The 21812-nt window shown below is 41.8% G+C and overlaps 2 protein-coding genes across 3 annotated transcripts in view; both read left to right on the top strand.

The window, feature by feature from the left end:
* The window catches only part of NR1H4 (nuclear receptor subfamily 1 group H member 4), a gene marked incomplete at both ends in the record, with an annotated part of 35672 nt that extends 33649 nt beyond the window's left edge, over positions 1-2023 (top strand). For both annotated transcript variants that reach the window (XM_080349182.1, XM_080349181.1), the window contains 2 exons: positions 353-466; positions 1785-2023. In XM_080349182.1, coding sequence (XP_080205308.1) covers positions 353-466; positions 1785-2023 — 353 coding nt within the window. The remainder of the gene's footprint in view (positions 1-352; positions 467-1784) is intronic.
* A 6420-nt stretch (positions 2024-8443) lies between these two features.
* Positions 8444-19563, top strand: GAS2L3 (growth arrest specific 2 like 3; the record flags this gene model as incomplete). The annotated part of the gene is made up of 8 exons (XM_080363914.1): positions 8444-8473; positions 9421-9589; positions 9958-10076; positions 11494-11635; positions 15558-15621; positions 16280-16418; positions 17356-17463; positions 18181-19563. 8 exons carry the CDS (start codon positions 8444-8446, stop codon positions 19561-19563), a joined length of 2154 nt encoding a protein of 717 aa, XP_080220040.1.
* Between the last annotated feature and the right edge of the window lie 2249 nt (positions 19564-21812).

Here is a 21812-nt window from a genome sequence, read left to right as displayed (position 1 = left end):
ACTGGAATCAGAAGACAGTTAGCATATCAGCAGATAGTGAGAAAACCATGTATGAAACCTGTCTTGAGGAGCTAGCTGGACAAACGTGTAGAGGAGAAGGAGTTGCTTGAAAGAAAAACTCTGAAACCATGTGAAAAGAAATTACCAGCACTTGCCTGTTTCTACCATGATCTGGAAAACAAAAGGGGGATGTGCTTGCACTTTTGTAACTGTCTTGCATCAGGCCTGATCTGTGTAGTAAATTTCTCCCACCAAGGCAGTCAAGGCTTCAAATTCTAAATAATTGCTGTGTGGCAATAAACCAGATTATTTCAATAATTAAAAAAATATTATAACTTTTTTTCTCTCACAGGTATCTCAGATGAATTCATAACTCCCATGTTTAATTTTTATAAAAGCATTGGAGAGCTGAAGATGACACAGGAGGAATATGCACTGCTCACAGCCATAGTTATCCTGTCTCCAGGTAACTGCTAATTCAGAATTAAATATTAGTGGTATTGGAAAGAAAGCATGAGGAGCGTGACCTAAGACTTGTAAAAACTTATATTCTACATAGAGTAAATGAGTATGCATACTTATTCAGGATATTCAGCTGTTAAACAAGAAAACAAGCACACAAATCCAGACTCCAAATGTCCTGCTACAACCATCTGGTTTTGCATACAAAGAAAAAAGTGCTTAAATACCCTGTTTTTTAAAAAATTACTGGTATCTCTAAACTGCTTAACGTAACAGGCTTCTTCCTTTCAGAAAATCCCAGATGTGCTTACATGCATATCACCACAGACCATTGTGGAATGTCACTTTTTTTAGAGGGAAATTGGGAAACCCTATAACTTAGAACAGAGAATGGCAATGAGAGTCTTCAGCCTTTATGAACAAACACCAGATGGCAAGAGCAGAAGGATAGTAAGTTTCTCTCTCAACTATGAGGGCAGGTGTTGGAAACTGACCTTTCGGAAGTATCAGGATAATAGTGTCTCGGCCCTGATTACAGGCTTTGCTGTAAAAACTAATTCTTTGACAACACAAAACTAACCAGCTCTACCTACAACATATGGAGAAATTGCAAAGTGCCATCATAGGAATGGCAGAAGAGAAGCCTGATGCTTCAGAACAGAAGACAGACACTGAGGTTTCCAAATCAGGAAGATGAAGCAGCTCCATAGCTCCTTGAGTCAGTGTGGCTCAGAAAATTCTTTTGCACCAAAAATTTCAGTGACAAAAACCCCCATCCTCCATTTTTTCCTCCCTCTCCAAACACATACTTTCTCCATATGAACAAAATAAAATACAAGTATTTTCTAACAAAGAAATTTCATCTGAGGATGAAGATGTTCGATTTCCCTCTGGTGACCTGTATGCACACTCTCCTCTGCTGGTCAAATTCCCTGGTTGTGCTACCTCTGCAAGACCTTATGCTGTGTGGCTCAGCTGGCACAATGCATCGCAGGATGTACTCAGGAGCAGAACTGCATTGGGAGACAATGCTTCAACCCCGGAGAAACATTTCTGAGTTAAAACTCTTCCATTTTTGAAAAAGTTGAAAGTTTTCCCTAGCTAGAAGCGGGAAGCTTACATGAAAACCCCAAATCAAAAATACAATATTAGAGCACTTTTATTCCCCCTCAATTTGAAAAGAAATATTCTTGCTATGTGTGAACATCATTGCCCAGTGTAAAGATTTGAATACTTTTATGTTCCTTTATGAGTGTGCATATTTACATTGTATCAGAGCATATACTTGCTAATTACCTCTTTTCTTTTAAAACCATAACCAGATCGACAATATATAAAGGACAGAGAGTCTGTGGAGAGGCTTCAAGAACCACTGCTGGATATTCTACAAAAATTCTGCAAACTTCACCACCCAGATAACCCTCAACACTTTGCGTGTCTTCTGGGCCGTCTTACAGAATTACGGACATTTAACCATCATCACGCGGAGATGCTGATGTCATGGAGAGTGAATGATCACAAATTCACACCTCTTCTCTGTGAGATCTGGGATGTGCAGTGATGGATACTTTTTATTTTAGGAAAAATATTTTTTTAAAGGACCGCATAGCATTTATTTTCATAGAAAAATACCCCACAGTATATTAAATGTTCTTTACTGCATTTTTATAGAAACATGCCATGGGTTCATGAAAGTAATTTTATTCACTATACACACAATATTGTATAGCTATCAGATTTTTCACAAGTGAGTATAATTGTCTCTGTATTTATATTTGCTGATCAGAAAGAGTCCACCAGCTCCTCAGAGGAACCCTGTTAATTCCTGCTGCAATTAAGCTGATTGCAGTTACAGTTTCTCTTGACAAATGGGGAAATGCAGGTTTCCATTCACATTTTTTTCATTGCAGTGTTTTTGTGCTTGGCCTTCGTTAAAGAATATATTCCAGATATTTATGGTAATAAAGCAGCTGAAATTATCAGTGCTATAGTCATTTACTGTTCAGCTGTGAAATGTGTTCATGTAAGATGTACAAGCTCTTATCTCTTCAGAAGATGAAAAATTATGTAATGGAGAGATGCCACACACACACACAACTTCTCATGATATAAACATGTAACTTCATTTGCATTATTATTTCAAAGTAAAAATTATACAGTATCTATGCTTTGTGGAAGTGCATCACAGGTTGTTTTACTTTAAAACTTTTGATTGCTGGGGCTTAGCAGCTCTGAAAACATACCATCAGCAACATCTCTGCATCAGGTAAGTGTGTTCAAACGCTGTGGCGAGGCGGTGCGGGCTCCCTGATGCTACCAGGGGCTGCAGGCAGGGTGAGTGGTTTCCTTGTGCCTGGGTCTGCTCTGAGCAATGTGAAGCGAGACACGTGGGACACCGATGTGCTGACCGTGCTGTCCTGCAAACCGCGGCCCAGCACCACTGGCAGCGAGGAAGAAACTGGGTGTAGAAAGGGCTCTTTGCCTGGCTGCCCGTATGTCAAGAGGATGGGACCAGGCTCTTCTCATTGGTGCCCAACAGCAGGATGAGGAGCAACAGGCACAGACTGTAGCATAGGAGGTTCCATCTGAATATGAGAAACTTCTTCACTTTGGGGGTGACAGAACTCTAGAACAGGCTGCCCAGAGAGGCTGTGGAGTCTCCTCTGGAGACGTTAAAAACTCACCTGGACACACTCCTGTCCTCTCTGGTCTAGGTGAATCTGCTTTAGCAGGTGGGTTGGACTAGATCAGAACTATTTAAGGACTACATATAGAAGTAGTTACATTTATACCGTCCTAAAATTACATTCGGCCTTTTGGAGGCAACTGCGAGGCTGACGTGGCCCCCAGTGAAAATGAGTTTGACACCCCCGGGCTCGATGATCTCCAGAGGTCCCTTTCCAACGCCAGCCTTTCTGTGATGCTGGGAAAAAGGCACTTCCCCGCCGCCGTGCAGCCGGGACCCGGCCCCCACCGCCGAGGGCCAAACCCTTCACCGCTGTCCCGGGAAGCAGAACTGCGGGGGTGGGGGCGCTGAGGCCGCCGCTCTCATGACAGCCCAAGCGGCCTGGGGGCGGGAGCACCATCTGCCGCCGCGCCCGAGCGAGCAGCGGCTCCCACGTTGAGCCCTGACCCGGCCTGCGGGGAGGCCTGGCGGGGGCCCGGCTCCCAGCGCCCTGCATCGCTTCAAAGGCCGCGTCCCCGGGGACAGCCGGAACCGCCCAGGCTGCCCCTGGTAAACCGAGCACAGCCGAGAGCCGAGCACGGCCCCGGAGCCACGGCGGGTGCCTGGAGCCGCCCCGGGGCTGAGCGCTGGGCGGTGCCGCGGGCTCGGACCAGGTGCTGTGGACACGGCCCCGCCCCACGGGCGCTGATTGGCCCTTTCGAACGGAGCGGCCGGCGCGGGGCGGGCGAGGGTGCGCTGGTGCTCGGCGCGGGGGGAGCGCGGCGCGGCGGGGCGACCGCAGCTGCCGGTGAGTGGCGCGGCGGGTCTTGCGGGGCGGTGGCAACGGGACGGGTGCGGAGGACGACGGCGGCAACAGCAGCGCGGCGGTGCGCAGCTCTCTCCGCACCGGGGCGTGGCCGGGGGTGGCGATACCCCGGACCCGGCCCGCGGATAAGGTATGGAGGGTCTTATCGGTGGCGGGTTCGGTCTCAGTGCCGCGTGGGTACCGGGGTGCTGCTGCCGGGTCCCGCTTGCGGCGGTGCTTGCGGCGCGCAGCTCCGGAGCGGTAACATTCGGTCGGTTACGCCTGTCTGTAGGGGCAGCGCTGAAAACGTGCTGAGCATCACAGGTCCCGGAGAGACCAGTGCGGCGGGGACAGACCCCGGTACTGGGCTAAAGCTGTCACAGGGATGGGCTCGGTCACCCTACCAGGAGCAGCAGCTCCCGTCCGGCCGAGTTCGCTTCTCTGACATAGTTGAAGTGCCGCGAAACTGACCCTGGGAAGGGGAGAGGGGAGGGGTTTTGCGTAACACCCTTCAAACCAGTCTCTCCTGTGCTTCACGTAGCGTTTCAGGATGCAGAGCTGTTTTTGTAGGAAATTTGCCCTGGTGCTCTTGGCTAAAATACTCATTCATATTGCTTAGTAAGCTGAAAAACGTCTGGCTCCTTTCTTTGCCCAAAAGCTGGCTGTATTCCATGGGTGCTGTGTGTCACCTTTGGCATAGCTATCAGATCAAGACATGGGCAAAAGTACATGTATGCCTTTAGGACCTATAAGGCGCAGCTGGCCTATGTGTTTGAAATTCTAAATGTACTGGGTGAATCTTTCATAGTGAGACAGGATTTTATATTTAAGTCATAATAAATGCCTCCTGACTATGGCCAGCCTGCAGCCTGCTGCGTGGACATCAAATGATGCTCCCCTCAGTGTTGCTTTGCTGGAAGAAGTATGGGGTGGAAACGGGAGGGAGAAGAGTTTGTGAAGTTGAGCGAGTGGCAGGGGCACCCAGCCTTTCCCCAGGCTGGATGCTCTTGAGGTAAAGAAGCTGTCTGCACGTCTTCTGGGGAGATGCCAGCTGTTGAGATGAAGTGGTCCTCCCTGATTTCAAGTGGGTTTCTCTGCCCTGATAGGTGAATCCAGGGGCTTCACTGCCCTTTGGAAGGGAAGAGCAGCCTCGCTGCCATGTGCTGTATGTGCTGTCACCGAAAGATGCAGAAAGGCGGTCCCTGAGAAGGGCAGTCAGCATGCCTTAATGTAAGGAGTTGTTTGCCACCTTAAAGCCCTTCACCTTGGACTGACTTGTCTGGTTCTTTCTCTTTGGTGCCTCTGAGGCTTCCCCAGGGAAGCAAAGCTCCTGCTGACTCAGTAACGCAACAAAAGGGAACTGTAATTGCTGTAGTGATGGAAAGAGTAGCACTCCATGGATGTCTATTGTTGTACCTACCTCTTTTCTTCTGCATGTTAGGATATGTGTACCAAAAAAAATGTTGGTTAGGTTTCAACAGATACCGACTTGACAGCTTCTTTCATTTCAGAGTGTTTTAAACTGTGGGTTTCAGTAGGTACTGTCAAGACTAATCTACAGTTTCCAGCTGCTCTGGGTTAGGCTGTTGTGACTGCCTTTGGCTGTTGATGGAATGGAAGATGACATGTTATATATCTTAAATATAGAGTGAGGATGTAAAAGTGTTTTTACCCAAAGGTTTTTTAATGAGTCTGTGAACATAAGGCTTTTTAATGAGTCTGTGAATCCCTTTAGGTTCCACTTAAGCTAGGTCAGTGGCTGCTTCATCTGTGTTTTAGGTATCTGTGGAGTTGCAGATTTATTTTTCTTGTTGTTTCTTTGTAAGCTATGCAGTCAAGTAAAAAGGGGACTTGGACTCAATCCATCTTGTGCTACAGAATGGCTTGTAATTAGTGTAGTATGTCTTGCTAGTTGGGCCCCAGTGAATGATCTATAAAACCTGATACAACTGATACTAAGTAGGCTATCATGTATAGCATCTAAGAGCATGTATTTAGCACCCTGAAGTATTTGCGTAAAGTGCTGAAGTATTTGCTGACTTTGCTGTTTGTCAGATTGCCTAGGGGCAAAGTGGCAGGCATCTCCTTGAAAAGTAGGCTATGGTCTTGCGAGGCTGTCCTGTGCGAGTCATGTCTGGGGTGTGTCTGCAACCACTTTCCTGACAAATGCCTGTCCCTATGCCACATGTCAGTAGACAGGTACATTTTTCTCATCTCTCTTACCTAATGTTGATCCTTTATTGGAGGTTTGGCAGTCAGACAGCAAAAGGCAGCTCCTGCCTTCCCAAATGCATAATTTGGGGCTGACCACCCATCTCACAATAAATCAGTGTCACTGTATTGATCCAGCTGTAATGTGCTACTGGGTGGAGTTTGTCCTCTCCTCCCATCCCACAGAGCCTGTTGGCAGCAGAAGCGCCATCAAGAATGAGATGTTTCTGAGACTGGTGCTGGTGGTGAGGGACTCCTGCATTTGCTGAGCTTGGAGCTGGGCTGGTTGCCCTGCTGGCTGGAAAGCTCTTTCAAGTTTCTGGCACTTCCATTGTTTTAAGGAGTGAAGCAGGTAGAGGGTCCTTCCAGGGACCTTGGGGATATCAGCTGGTCTAGAGATGGGAATGGCATGGCCTGAAGCTATCTGTGCTTTGGACATGATATAGTACATTTTCATTCTGGGGTCTTTTCTTTCACGAATGTGATCCCTGAACACCAAATGCCTGTTGAATGAAGGTTAAGTTGATAAAACTGGCATGCCTAGAAACTGATACAGTTCTAGCTGGAGCTACCTGCATTCAATATCAAATACTTGCTTCATTCATTATGTACAGCTTTTTGATCCAGGGAACCCAACTGGTTTTAGAAGCCAGATTTGGTTATGACTCTACCTGGTACTGCAATATTTGCCTCACCACAGCACCTTCTGCACCTTTGCAGGCTGACTACTTGAAGGTGGCGGACTTCTGGGTCTTCTCATCACATGCCTCTCCCTGTAAGTGGTAAGACTACGTTAATCTGTATTCTCTGCAATCTCAGAGCTAGACTGATTGGGATCTGAAAATGGGTAATTGTTACTATATTAATTTTTCAACTCAAAATTCATGCAGGGTAGCCTGTATCATCAGAGGGATATTTTTTTTTTTTAAGTGTTATTCAGATGCCTGGATAATAAGTGAAGCCTTCTGACTTTATAGAGCACCCTTTGACATATGGGCTTACAAAATAGCTTGTTTTAGAAGAGCAGGCCCTCGAAGTTCAGGTGCAACAGTTTTCCTCAATCTCCCTTTTTTTTTTTAGACTAGTTTTTGTTAGGCATGCCACAAAACTGCAGATGCTGAGCATTCTTTTGATAGCTGTTGTGTGAATATTTTGCTTTGTTCATGTTTTGAGTGCTCCTTGTGAATTAGGCTGCCTTTTGTTTTCCCTTGGCAGTTAGCATGCTGGAGCTCTTGTTAGCCTATATGGAGCTCCTTACTTTAATGAGACCAACTTCTCTACTGGCTGTTCCGCTGTTGTTTTATTTATTTTTTTCAATCAATGAAGCCTCTCACTGCGACTCTCTTGGGACAATAGCTTTCTTATGCTAAAGAAAAATGTATTCCCCTGGACAAAGCTGTGGGAAGCATAACATGCTCATTAGTAATGCTTGGTATATACACTGCCCTTCCCTTGTTCATTCATAGAAGGAAAAATGACATCAAGGAGAGGATGTCTCTCTTTCTTTTTTTTCCCTCTTCCCTACAGATAAAAGGAGGGGGAAAGATATCAGCTGAAGTATCTCTGATAAAGTTTGAGAAGTGCTGGCGGTCCTGATGCAAGGAAGTGGCTTCAGTCTGAAAACAAACGGGTTGCTTGTTCACTGTTTGTAGAGGTAAGTTGTTTGAAATGCCTGACATGTGGTCCTATGTAGCGTGTGAGGTTCAAGGCAGTGGGAGGGAAAAATGAGGAGGAAACAGCACTGTTCTGCTTTCTGGGTAAGAGGAAGGGGGAGAATTCTTAAGAGAATTGTGTCTTCTATGATGGGGTATTCAGCCTTTTGCCACAGGAAGGTGAGGTTGTGCACCAGATGGAGGAGGAGAGAACAATACTGTCTATTTATAAAGCTTAAACATCTGGGACAGGAGAGGGGAGTTACTCATTTTTAAAGGAAAACAGATGAGTTAATATTGTCTGACTGTCTGCAATCTGGTTTCCAGCCTAACCAGTAAGATGAAGTTTTATTGCAGCTATTAATAGGGCAAGAAAGTTGCTTTTAACTGGTACCAAGACACAAACAGGTACATTTTGAAGTTGGTGCTTCACTCACAGGCAGAGAACTGAAGTTGAATACTGGATCAAAACTTTAGCTGCCGAGACACTTCCCTCTTCCTCTCCCCCCCACTCCATTCCTGATTAGACTTGCTTGTGTTTTGCCCAAACAGCACTGACTGATGGATTTTTCTTGGGATTTTCATGAAACCAGGAGGGAATGTATTAACAATTCTCTTCTCTTTCCCCAGGGGGAGAAATTAATGTAAATGCAGACGACCATGCAGAATGCAGTTCAGGTAAATGCCTTTTGTAATGTTTGAATTCTGTATAATACCTTCTCTAATTCAAAGTTCTACTCTGAAGCACATGAAATGCTAGAATTGCCAGAGTTTTCTCTATTTTCTTTAAAATAAGTAGTAAATTTCTCATTTTACAAATGGCGCAATATGACAAGATAGATAACCCAGTGTTCTATCAGATTGGGTGATCCTTTCTCTTCCTAAATGCTGTTATGTAAGAAGGTTTTGAAGCCAAAGGCTGAGATTGTTTAAAAACTTGCTTAATGATTAATAAGTGTTTTTAAAACCCCTATATTCTAGTTAATCACTTAAATATAAATAAATATATTTTATACACACACTGAAATGAAGTTAAGAATACCAAAAGAACTCTTTGTCTTTGGGAATTCTGTACATGAAATTTCAGTGTGGCACTTTTCTTGAAATGTAAAGGTACCTCTCAGCTTGAGAATATGCAATCCTTTAGAGAAATCCTAAGGATTCATGTTGAATAAGTGTATGATGTTCTTGCCTGGGAATATGTTTCTTCTTTTAACATCAGCATTTGAATAATTTAAACACATAATGTCTCTGAAATGTTTGATCAGAGAAATTGGAAATCTATAGTAAATTACATGATAAACTGCAGATTTTAATAATTAAAATATGCTGAGGAAAAAAAATGCCACCAATTTAATGCACGTTTTCTTTATTTAGTATTCAGGAAAGTATGTAATTTTAAATTCAAGATAATGAATGTAGTAGTACTTTTGATACAGGAGTTACTAATGAGAGCTGCACCATTCGTGATTACTGTCATATTGGTTTGGTGCATCTGTCTGAAGGGGAATGAACGATTATTCTTTCAATAATAGATCTTTAGCATAATTCAGACCTGTAATTTTTCATCATCTGATTGCAAATATGAGATCCCACCCTCTTCAGCTTACTAAAATCTACTGCAGGTGTGGTTTGGAGATGACCTTCCCTTGAGTCCCCGAAGTCCTCTGACCCCCAGACATGGGCCAGGTTTGGCAGATGTGTGCCTGTATGACCAATGGATATCTGTGCGGCATGAAGCAACTTTGGTGCCTATGCAAGAAGACCTGTCGATCTGGCTGTCTGGCTTGCTGGGTGAGGCTATAAATAAATCACTGCCTAATAAATTTCGAAGCGCTTTCCAGTATTCCAGTCAATGCTGACACTTAATATCTATAGTACTAATAAGATCTAGTGTATTTGAGCCTGAATGGCTAGAAGAATTGTGTTAAAATCATCCTACCTTTTAAGGGTAGGATGATTAATTGTTCTAATTTATATTTCTGGATCTTGTAAGTCTAATTAAAATCTAATTAAGTGGATATTTGATTTTAGTTTACTTACATATTTCTACTGCTTTTCAGTCTTTTTCACTGGAATGCTATTTGAATTGCCTCCAAGTTCATATGAAACTTCTTTACCTTTCGTGGAGTAACTCTAATATTGACCTTGTTTTCTTGTAGGAATGGAAGTCAAAGCAGAACAACTGCTAGAAGAACTTGATAATGGGGTACTACTCTGCCAATTGGTTGGTGTTCTTCAAAACACAATTAAAAAATGTTGTAGCTCGAGTAATTTAAGGGTGAGTCATATTATGATTCTTAAAACATATAAAAACTCTTTAATTGTAAGTAGTGGTAAAAGGAAAGCAGGTGAGTGAGGCTTCTGTAAGTAGTGTTCTGGGTGCTCCATAGCCAAAGACTGATTAACAACAGTGTGGCTTTAGAGATGAATAAACTGGCCTTGTGCAGCAAATTACTTATTTGCTTTGTTAATCAAATCCTAAGGTTCTTACTAGTTTTTTAGTTTGATTTCAGTAGAGGTCTTGCCAGAGGAAGATCTAGTCCAAGTCTGAAGTTTTTTTCCACTGACATCAGTGTGGGCTGGTAACAAGATATTCATTGGCACTTGGGGGCATGCTTTATGCCAGAAACTGGTTGCTAAACTCTAGTATATTGGTTAGCCACAAAAATACCCAAACTGAGATGTACCTGGAGATGGGATTCAGTGTTTTTGTTAGGAACCAAAACTGAGTTGAAAGATGAATCTCAAGTAACTTCCAGTCTGTGTTCATACAGTGAAAAATACTGATCTGTCACTTTGGAATATAAAACCATGTAACACTGGTGAAGGTAGCATATGTTCAGTGTACAGGTACCCCGTATAGCCACAGCAGTGCTTGGATTTGTCGAATAGTAGGACACCAGCTAATGTGCTCTGATGGGCAGTGTTTGCCGTGGGGGTAGGAAGAACTCTTTCACCATATCCAGACCATTTTTTGTGTGTTCAACTTTTACTGTTTTATGTAGTAAAACTATAGTTTTAAATAATGGATATTTACTAGTAAGTAATATAATTACTAATATTAGAATTGCTATTAATAGAGGGGGACAAGAAAGCCGTCTTAGGATGCCTAACAGTATTTATACAAGACCCACGTGAATGCTGCAAATCCTGAGGGGTTTTTTAGGGAGGACAAGATGCACAACTTGTGTATCTTTGAACTGCTTTTTTAGTTTTGACGATACCAATTTAAAAACAAGTACTGAATTGCTTTGAAGCAAAAAGCCCCTTGCTTCCTTCTGGTTCCCTTCACTTTCTAGAACAGGCTCTAAAATGTTGAGATCTGGTACCTAAGTATGTTCTCTAGCTGTGCTCATTTTGCTGCTGTGAACAGAGCTTGGGAAAGGGGAATAATTATTCATACCTGTGAAACCACCAGTATGATTCTACCCCAGCATGTGGGGAAATGGGAAAGCAACTGCATGGGCAGCTTTGGGAGAGGCTGCAGAGCAAAGCATCTTTCATTCAGTGACTGTTCACAACGATAAAGAGGAGTGCCTTCTACATTAGTGTAGCTTTTTTAATAGAATATGTGATGGGTTGAACACAAAATAGTTACTCTGAATTTAGGGTTTATTTTACTTTGCAAATATGCTTTGAAATCTGTTGGCAATGTTGATGTGCACAATGTACTTTTTGTTTTCTTCCTTTGCCAGAATTTTCCTATGAGAAAAGTTCCCTGTAAGAAGGATGCTCCATCAGGATCTTTTTTTGCCAGAGATAATACAGCCAACTTTCTTAACTGGTGTAGGGCCATTGGAGTTGATGAGACTTATCTCTTTGAATCTGAAGGTTTAGGTAAATCTACTTTTTTGTAAGATTTGCTTTGATCTGTATGTGGATAACTGCCTGGTCAGGGAGATGTCTTGTATATAGTCTTCTGAAGCCTTTCACATGACTGTGCCTGTCTTGTGCAAGCTATTAATGCTTTTATTTATTTTAAGGCAGTGTTCAAGTAAAAGCCTTAAAAAAATCTGTTCTGTGACTGCTCTAACTTGCACTATGCTTTTCCAAACTACTAAAAGTTACCTTTTGGGATGAAGGGGGCAGTAACAGCTGTGCAGCAAGCTTGCGTGTTTTCCTTCAGTAAAAATGCCCACTGAGAAACTGAGGAGAAAAGTCTGATTTTGCTTTCGCTGTGTGGGAAGATGACAGGGCCATGCAGTCAACTCACAATAAGATCATTTATTTGGTATTAAAGCTCATTCTTGTTGCAGAAAGCCCTCAGAATAATGCATTCCTGACTGCTTAATTTGGTAACTCCATGAGGGCGTTGTGCCTGAAGTGACAACAGTCTGTTGGTAATTAACATTTACTTCAGGACCTGCTTGACATGTCTCTAAACCATTTGTATTTTCCTATTTAATAAGATAGTTATGAAAATAAGTATTGCCAACTGTGTGTATGCCTGCCCCAGTACACAGCCTGTCCCTTATGACAAACAGCTTCTAGACTGATACTTCCAGATGGAATACAATTTTTTTTTACTGTTAATTAAGAGGAACTGTGCTTTCATCGCATGGTAAATAATGAAATGCCTTTCTACCAGCTATTATGTCACTTAAAATTAATTAATACAAACCTTTCTGTGGCAAGCCAAATACTGTTTGTTTACTTGTTGGTTTGTTTTCCAAAAAGGCAAAATATCTGCCTGTCAAGCTGAATAGCAAAAAATTGAAAAGTAGCTTTTTTTCCAATAATCAAATGAATTTGTTACAATATTTACTAGATTTTCTTGAAGTCTTTGTGCCATTTAATGCCATTTAAATGCAAGGCACTATTTTCATTAACTGCTTTTCTTTTAAGCTCTCCTCCCTGCTAGCTGGGCTGCCCATGCCTTCTCTACTGGATAAGTCATTTTGAATAGCTGAGAAAATATCTTCATTTGCATCTGTCTTGTTCTGATTTAACTAAGGAATGCATCTTTTTCAGTGCCATGAAATACAGATGAGTAGGAGAAATGAGCTGTAAGAAAATCAGCTTTAGTATTTTTTTCAGTACAACTTGTATGAATCGCATTGCTTAAACATCTTAGTACCTGTAAGTGGATGGGTAACTAGAACCTGTTTAGCCTCCCTGAGATAAGCAGACAGGATTTCCCAATGCTGTGGCTTTCACTCATAGCCAAGAAGCGTTTTGAAGTCTGATTATAACTCTTGACACGAGCCTGCTTTGCGGCATAAATATCTTTTGTGAGCCTTTTTGGCAGTTGAAATGAGGAGACTTGCAGCCTCCTCGATGGAACATTCTTTCCACTGATGTTCTCCATCAAACTTTCTTTATAAATGAAATCGGGGAAAGACAATTCGGCAATTGTCCTTTTCTCATCAGATACATATAGCGACACTTCCTGCAAAGTGTGGATGGCTGTGAAGGAAATAAATTGAGTGGTCCTGAGACAGCATAAGGTGAGAGTAGCCGCCATGGGATGCCCTCTGACATCAAGCCAAATGTCTTGATCTCTGCTGGGGATTTTTCTCTTCTGGATTCAGTCAAATTATGCCACTCCTATTATGGCTGACAAAAACACTTATGGAAAAACAACAACAACAACAACCAAACAAAAAACCACAATGAAATGACCTCTAGTACCTTCTAGATTATGGCTGTGCCAACTTTATTTTCTAGATTTACCCGTCATAATCAGACTTTTAAAAAAGTAGTCTTACAAACTGGAGCAGATGATGTAAACAATGACATCTGACTTCATACTCGGTTCATACTTTAGGAAACACTTCAATCTTATGTAAAGCAAAGTGATTTTAAATATCAAATTGAACATCAGAAAGATGTTAAATTTCATCTGTAAATATAGAGCTGGCTCATTAGACTTCTCTTCAGAGTAAATTCCAGTTTCCACTGGATATTTTTACTGCGCAGTGTGAAGAAAGTCCAACTTGTTCATATAAATGTTACACCATATGAAAATTGTATCTACGGCTTTTCACATTTCTTATAGTTGGTGGTGGGGGAATGAATGGTGCTGTGTGGGTGGAGGAGAGCTGAGTGACCTTTCACTTGGCCTTTGGTTTCTGAGTTATTAGGCAGTATATCTAGCTGGCTAAGAAAGCACAGAGATAGCTTGTTTTCTAGAGCATTCATACAACTATGTTCTTAGAATGTGTTGAAAGCATCTTGATTTTGAGGCTTAAATGGGGGCAAGGGAGGAAGTAGTTACTTGTGTGTGAAGTTTTTTAACTATTTTCCTTCTCTGTTCATGGCCCTGGTTTGTTTTTCATTTTTCTTGTGCACTGAAGATGGAAGTTGCAAGAAGCCAAAACAGGCATTGCTTTTCTTTTGCCTCTTCTATTCTTCAGTGCAGTAGTAAAAGTAATTGAATGTTTTCATGTCGAAGTTGTTAAGAAAACCCAGAAGAACTGCCATGGTCACCTACACACCATTTGTCTATCATTCCACTCTTTCATCTCATTCTTCAGCTCTCCTGATTATGATTTAGTGTATCTATGCAGCCGAGTGAAGGCAGCTGTCAGGACTACTCTGAACTGAGCAGTGCAAAACTCGGTGCCTCTCACATATCCAAAATAGTGTTGCATCTTTTCTGTGATCACAGCCAGTGTCTGGTGTTTGCATCTGAGTGTTTGCCTCTTAAACCAATGTCATTCTCACCCCCTTTCTACAGTCGGGTTTTGACCCTCTTTCTCAGATAGCGCCTCACAAATATACCAAATTCTGAAGAAAACCTTTGGGTGGATGGGGCAGGAGGTGGGGGCTGATGGGGAGGGGTGAAACGAGGGTATAGTGTGGGGCAGGGGAGCTGCCGCTGGCAAAGCAGTATCTGCTAATGCAAATGGGTGAACAGGCCAGGTGGTTGGACCCTCCCAGCACCCAGAACTTTTAAAGTGGGAAGAAAAATAATCTGTTGCTTACTGAAATGGTAACAATCACCCAGTGATAGGATGAGGGGCAATAGGCACAGGCTGAAGCATAGAAGGTTCCATCTGAATATGAGGAGAAACTTGTTTACTTTATGGGTGCCAGAGCACTGAAATAGGCTGCCCAGAGAGGTTGTGAAGTCTCCTCTGGAGACATTCAAAACCTGCCTGGACACATTCCTGTGAAATCTACTCTAGGTGAACCTGCTTTAGCAGATGGGTTGGACTAGATGATCTCCAGAGGTCACTTCCAACCCCAACCTTTCTGTGATTCTGTGGGTTATTATTTCACAGCCAAGGGTTTAAACCACTTAGGCTGACTGGCTGCAGAGCCACCCACTTATCAGCTGGATCCCTTGCAGTGTCTTCTCCTACAGTTGTTCACCTATAGAGTGTGTGTGCCTCTTTGTGTCTGTATGCACAAGCATGATGGAGTATATTTTCCTATTTGCAGTTGTTGAATGCTTTTTGTCTTTAAGACTGCTATAATATATTTGGGGATAGGGAAAGGAAAGCTCTCGGATCTCTTTCTTTCCAGTTCACATCAAGAAAGAACAGCATAAAATCAAATAAAGTGTATTTCTCTTAGGAAATGGAGAAGAGTTTGATTTCAGGCATGCCAGGATGGCTTAAAACACTTTATGGAGTAGAAAATTAGAGTTGGAAAGTATATAGTGCTTTAGCCATGATAATGTAGTTTGCCTCTGGGTAGAATGATGAGGAAGTTATAGTAATCTATTCCTTATCTTCCCTACTCTGTACCTAATGGCAAGGCCTCCCCACAGTAAAAATGAACTGTAAGTCCCTTTTATTCTTTTCCCTTTTAGTTTTGCACAAGGATCCAAGACAAGTGTATCTTTGTTTGTTGGAAATTGGACGCATTGTATCCAGGTATGTGATCCATACACACTCTTAACAAGAAACTGAAGAACATATTCTATTAAGTAAAAGCTAAGACAAAGTTAAGACAATCTGTGATCATAATGTGCAATGCTGTAGATGTTAATTCTGTGCAGAAAGTAATGAGTAGCTTTTTCTAGGACCACTGTACAATATGAATTTTTCTTCAAATATTTATCCGACTCTTTTCATGCAGAAGTGGTAATCGATATGTTTTTTTATAGCTGTGTATTTAAATACTTCATTAAGCATATAGGTATCTTGGAAGAACTCACTGAATGTTAAATACAGTTTTAAGGTCTTTTTGGAAGATATCTCCTTATCATTCTCTAAATTCAGATTTTTAATCTATTTCTGGTGCAGAGCTGGAAGCTTTAAGATAGTTTATCTAAATTGGGTGTGACTGAAATTGTGTAGCTTTGACAATATTTTTACTGCCTTCTCTAGTAGCTCCAAGACTCCAAGACTACATTTGGAAGAACATCTACTAGAAATTCAGGTTGCTCCTCTCTTTGCATTATCAAGGCAGTTATTCCTCTGACTGATGTAGTGCTGTTCCCTGTCAGTCAAGCTACTCAGAATTTTGCATGTTTGTTATCAGTTTCTTTTTGTTTTCTTTAGCAATTAAACTCTTTACGTTTGTGTTTAGGTATGGAGTTGAACCTCCTGTACTGGTAAAACTAGAGGAAGAAATTGAGCTAGAAGAAACGCTGCTGATGACCTCTGGACCACCATCACCTGTTAGCACAGCAAAGTCATGTTGTCAACATGGGGAGCTACATGAGGCAGTAAGTACTTTTTTGTTGTGATATAGGCTTTAAATCAAACTATACGTTTACTACTTGTATGATCTGGCTCAGTAAGTATAGTCTGTTCTTATATTTTTGAGCCTCCTTAAATAGAAAACAGGGTATGCACCTGTTTTTGAACAACTTTTTTTTTTTTTAATACTGTAAGCAAAATGCTGTCCTATGTGGTTTGGAGTTAATGCCTCAGTGCATATAATTTGCATTGATTTCCACACCTCTTCCTCCCTTTCATTGCTTCTTTGAGTAAAAGAAATCTTCTCATTCAATTTATCTGGTGTGTCAATATTCTATGACTGTAACATACGCTTCTCTTCAATTTGGGGTTTTCATAAAACTTCATCAAAAGTTTAAGTAGACTTTGATGAAACTCTTTTGAGAAAGTCTTGAAATAAAACCTGTGTGGCTGTACCAATTGGAAATGAATATGTATGCAGAAAAGGAAATTGTTTGTATATCTTGTGACCTGGTCCAAAAGGAATGATGAACAACTTTCCGATTTTGTTTAAAAACACACGTTGAGGCTTTAAAATTCATTTATTTTAAAGGTCCTCTGTGTTGTAATGTAAAACTTCTGCTTCACAAGGTCATGGTTAGAATTGATGCTACTATGCATAGTGTTATGGGCAAATCTTAAAAACAAAAGTAGAAATAACTTAAAATTGAAGGAATCATGTAAACTGGATTGGAACAACTTGAAATATTTGTACATACAGTTTGTTCTTTCTTTTAATCTTTTATTCTAGGTTTTGAAGCTCTACATAGCTGAGATTTTCTTGCGAGGCAATAGAATTCTAGTGTTTTCTTAGAGTATGGGATAAAGATATCAGTATATTTTATTGTATTAAATATCTCAGTAAACTGCTAAACACATACTTCTGTCAAAATACTAACAAATACTTTCAATGTTAATAACTAGGTTAAGCACATAGCAGAAGATCCTCCCTGCAGTTGCTCCCATCGATTTTCAATTGAATACTTATCGGAGGGACGTTATAGACTGGGAGATAAAATACTCTTCATACGAGTAAGTAGTTTCTCAGAATTCCAATTTATATTCATAATGGGGAGAGAAATGCTTTTAAGCGGACTAGGTCATTTTAACAGTATTCTTTTAGAATTAGAGAATGATTTAGTCTGGGACACTAGGTCATCCAATCACCTATTCAAAGTAGATGTAGCTACTTACATCTTAAAACCATTAATTTTACAACCACACTAAACTAAGTAAGTTAATACTTTCCTGTGGTGTTTCTAAAATTTCAGTAACAACTTACAATATAAATAAAAATAATGCTGTGGAACATCCTGAGAATGTTGCTTGTTTGAAATCTGGGCACTTGGGGTTTATAATTTGCAGAATAGTTGAGTACTCTATTCAGCAGGCATAAGAGTTTGTGTTATGAGGACATCCATAATGTAAACTCAATCTGTATCCAAAACTGTATACAAAATAAAGATAATGACAGAATGGTTAAAATGTCTTCTGTATATATATTTTCATTATTTCCCAACATATAATGACTGCGTCTGCAGGAGAAACTATCTAATAAAGAATTGGGAAGCATAAACTTTATTTATCACATAATCTCCTTTTTCAAAAAAATGTTTCTCTGTAAGAAAGGGGCTCCTATTTTTAGTCAGTTTCAATAGATGTTAGTATAACGTGAGGACATAATGTGGCGTAAAACAAGGCAGAAATTTATCTTGATCTTCTGCTCCCACCCCTCTTCTTCATTCTCAGATGCTACATGGCAAGCATGTGATGGTACGTGTTGGTGGAGGCTGGGACACTCTTCAGGGTTTTCTGCTTAAGTATGATCCATGCCGAGTGCTTCAGTTTGCAACTCTGGAACAAAAAATACTGGCATTTCAAAAAGGGGTCACCAGTGACAGTGTCCCCAGCTCGTCAGCTAGAATACAGGAGCCACCTGTTATGAATCCCATGTCAGCTGTCAATATGTTTCAAAAGCAGCCATCAAAACTCTCTACTCCTGTTTCAGCTCTTGGGGCTAGTGCCAAGAAGGCTTTACCAAAACGTCCTCAGTCCCCTGCTCTGGCATCACCAAGAGTGCCCCCATCCTCTGCAGCCAAGTCATTAACAGTCAGGTCCAAGTTACATGGGTCTTCAGTGACAGGAATGCAGTCTCGTTTCAAACCATTAGCTGGCACCTCAAAGAAACTGGAGTCTCCTGCACACAACTCACCAGCTTCTGCTCCTTTGCAGCCTGTAAGCAAAAGTTCTTCATCTGCAGGAATGAGAACTGCTCTTGTTCACTCTGAAACACTGCGCAAACGTATTCGGTCCCCCGATGCTCCCAAGGTGAAGTTTGCTCTTCCTGAGGGCTCCCCGGTGCCAGCACTGCATCCTGCCCGCTTGTCCCCCAAAAACCAGCCATCTCCCTTGCCTGGGACAGCCAAAACACTGGCTTCAAAACAGAAGCGTGTCCCTGCTAAATGCAAACCAGTATCTATCACTAAAACCAAAGCGAATTCAGTTGCTCCAAAGGCTGCTCAGTCGCCTGTTACAAATCTGCATGCTATTGCTAAGTTTGCATGTTCTCAGCAGCTCCTTGCAAAACCTCCTTCTGAAAATGCTATTCAGACCTCAGGAACTGGGTCTCAGCATCCTCAGAAAGCTCAACAGACAGCTTCTGACCTGGCAAGGAACCTGAAAAGTGCTTCAGTCCTAAAACACTCAGCTTCTGCACCTTCCCTTGCAGTCAGCAAAGCGTCAAAGTCACCACCTACACTGGTATCTACAAGCAAAAATGTATCATCAGCTGTCAATAAGCAGCCAAATGTCAGTAAACTCCCTCAGGCTGGACCCACTTCGTCCAAACCTCCTGAACGCACTCCTTTATCTGTTGTACGGCTTCCTCAAACTTCAGCCAAAGCGGCATTGACCAGAAAGCCAGCGCAGCCTTCCACAAAAGCTCAGCCTTCCACCAAAAACTTGCAAGCAAAGGAAAGCTTGGCCCCAGCAGCCAAGAAGCCTCTCCCTAAGGGGAAATCAGCAACAGCGGGTAACAAGGGAATGTCTGGTGTATCAAAAGGTCCTCTTACGAAGAGCAGGCAAGATGATAACTATTTTGTTATGACAGGGAGTAAAAAACCCAGAAAGTAAGCTAATTCGTTATTTTCTGTAGAAGTCTAAATTTTATTCAAATGGGCCTCATGTATCTGCTGCACTGAGAACAAGGAAAAAAAGTTTAATACTACATTTACCACAAATATTAGGTATAACCTACATTTTTCCGCATAACTTAGACTAAAAACCGCATTTATTTTGCGGTTTAGAAACTTCTATTTGCATATATTTAGAAGTGAGCTTGCATGCTGTGTGTCACCATGGAACAGAGAATGTCCCTGTGTGCTGCTAGCCTGACCTGCTGCGGGGAAGGCGGGAGAGAGGAAAGGGGAGCTGGGGCTGCTGCTTTTGCTGCTGCTCGTTTTCAAAGGAGCAAAGCCTGCATGAAAATGTCTACCTGGGGCAGAGCCTGAGCAATACTGATGGTTCTGGTAGATCTACATTGAGGCCTGTGGCAAGCAGTAGAGCTGTGCACAAGCTGTAAAATTTCTAATACCTCAAACTGTATTTTTTAGTTCACCAGTGTCCCAGAACCCAAATTTGGGTCTCTTGCATGTATTAGGAGAAAGAGATCTCTAGTAATGTTTAGATTTGATAGCTGATGTTGTCAGTGTTCACTGTGCCCTCCATATGCCTTAAAGTGATGTCAGTTCACATGGAAATGGAGCTGTCTTGGTTCATGTTAAGTAGGACATGGAAAATCATGGCCTTGATTGCTCGCTCTTGTTGTGCCTTAGCATCTCAAATTCATGACAGATCTCTTCAGAGAGCAATGCTGCTTTTAAAACCCTGGGCAGATAACCTTGCTTAGTTCATGTTCAAATCTAATTATAAGTGAGCCCAATCTTCCTCAGAAAGCTCTTGCCGCATGAAGACCAGCGCCTGAGTTTGTGGGTGGACATTTGCCCCTGGGATGGAGCCCCAAAGCGGCTCCTGCTCCAGCAGTACAGAACTGTAAGTGCCAGCAGAGCCTTACTGTTCTACAGGAGTGGCCTTACATGTAAAACCGAACTGCTAAATACTTTTTAGTGCTACAGGTTCATTTTTGTGGGCAATCTTAATCTGCAGTGGCCTTTTTTGTTTTATTTATGGAGACATTCTTACTGGCTCTCCTGTGTTACTTTCTGGAGGTAAGGAGTATTTTCCTGAAGAGGTAATGAAGGACTACATTTGCCTCTAAACATCTGAAAGTGCCAGAAAGCTATGCACTGTCTATGCTTTCAACTCCTGAAGGCTTTCAGTGGGTTAAAAATCTGTGGTGCTCAACACCTTTACCCTTAATAGAAGTGAGTTTCATGGTAGAAGAATAAACACTACTTTTGGGGTCTTTGGGCCTTACTTGAGATATTTTGGGTATGATGAACAGTTATTTCTACAAACACCAAGGAGCTCTCAGGTTCTGTGAAGAGACTTAGCTGACTTCCACAGACCATCACTTCTGCTTTCAAGACATTTACTTATGGGCAGGAGAAGAGATGCATGGAAACTGCAGCTTGTGATGTTGTATATTTAATTTTTTTTCCTCTGGAACTAGAGTAAGCAACCATCATAAACTAATAACGAATTTTCTTGAGCAGTGGCAAAGTCATTGAGCTGCCTTTCTGAGCACCTTGTTAGCTTTTTAATTTATTACTCTATTTATGCATATCTACTGTATAATATTGCTTACAACCTGCTGGGAGTAAGCAGTAAATAACAATATCCAAACTGTAGGAGGAAAACAGGTCATTTTTTATAACATGGACACTAGCTCCACAAGCTTATGTATGAAGTTGTATGTTTGGACAATGCCTTACTGCTTACTTGTTTTATGAATACACTGGTCAAAGCCATGACTGCAAGTATTAATTGTAGTGGACTGCTTTCAGGTTTGATAAATTTGGAACTGTTCCATATGCTGAAAGCATTTTCCAGTAGATTACTTGCTTTTGATTTGGGGCTTTTATATAGTGAGCTATGATGTGACATATCTCATGCAGATTACAGCTGAATTCTGGGGGTTTCTTGCTGTATTGAGTCTGGAAGAAACGGAGTTAGCGTCCTTCACAGCATCCTGTGTGGTGCTGTGTTTCGGATTTGTGACTAAGCCAGTGATGATAGCACAGCAGTGTTTCTGCGGTGGCTGAGCAGTGCTTGCACAGAGTCAAGGCTTTTATCTTTTTCCTGCTTTGCCCTCACAGGAAGTAGGCTGGGACTGGGCAAGAGTTTGGGAAGGACACAGCTGGGACAGCCAACCCATACTGGCCAAAGGGCTATTTCAGATCAGATGACATTGTGCTCTTTAA

The sequence above is a fragment of the Nesoenas mayeri genome (genome assembly GCF_963082525.1).
Source record: "Nesoenas mayeri genome assembly, chromosome: 1".
Lineage (NCBI taxonomy): Eukaryota > Metazoa > Chordata > Aves > Columbiformes > Columbidae > Nesoenas > Nesoenas mayeri.
This window is presented reverse-complemented; position numbering and strand designations above follow the sequence as displayed.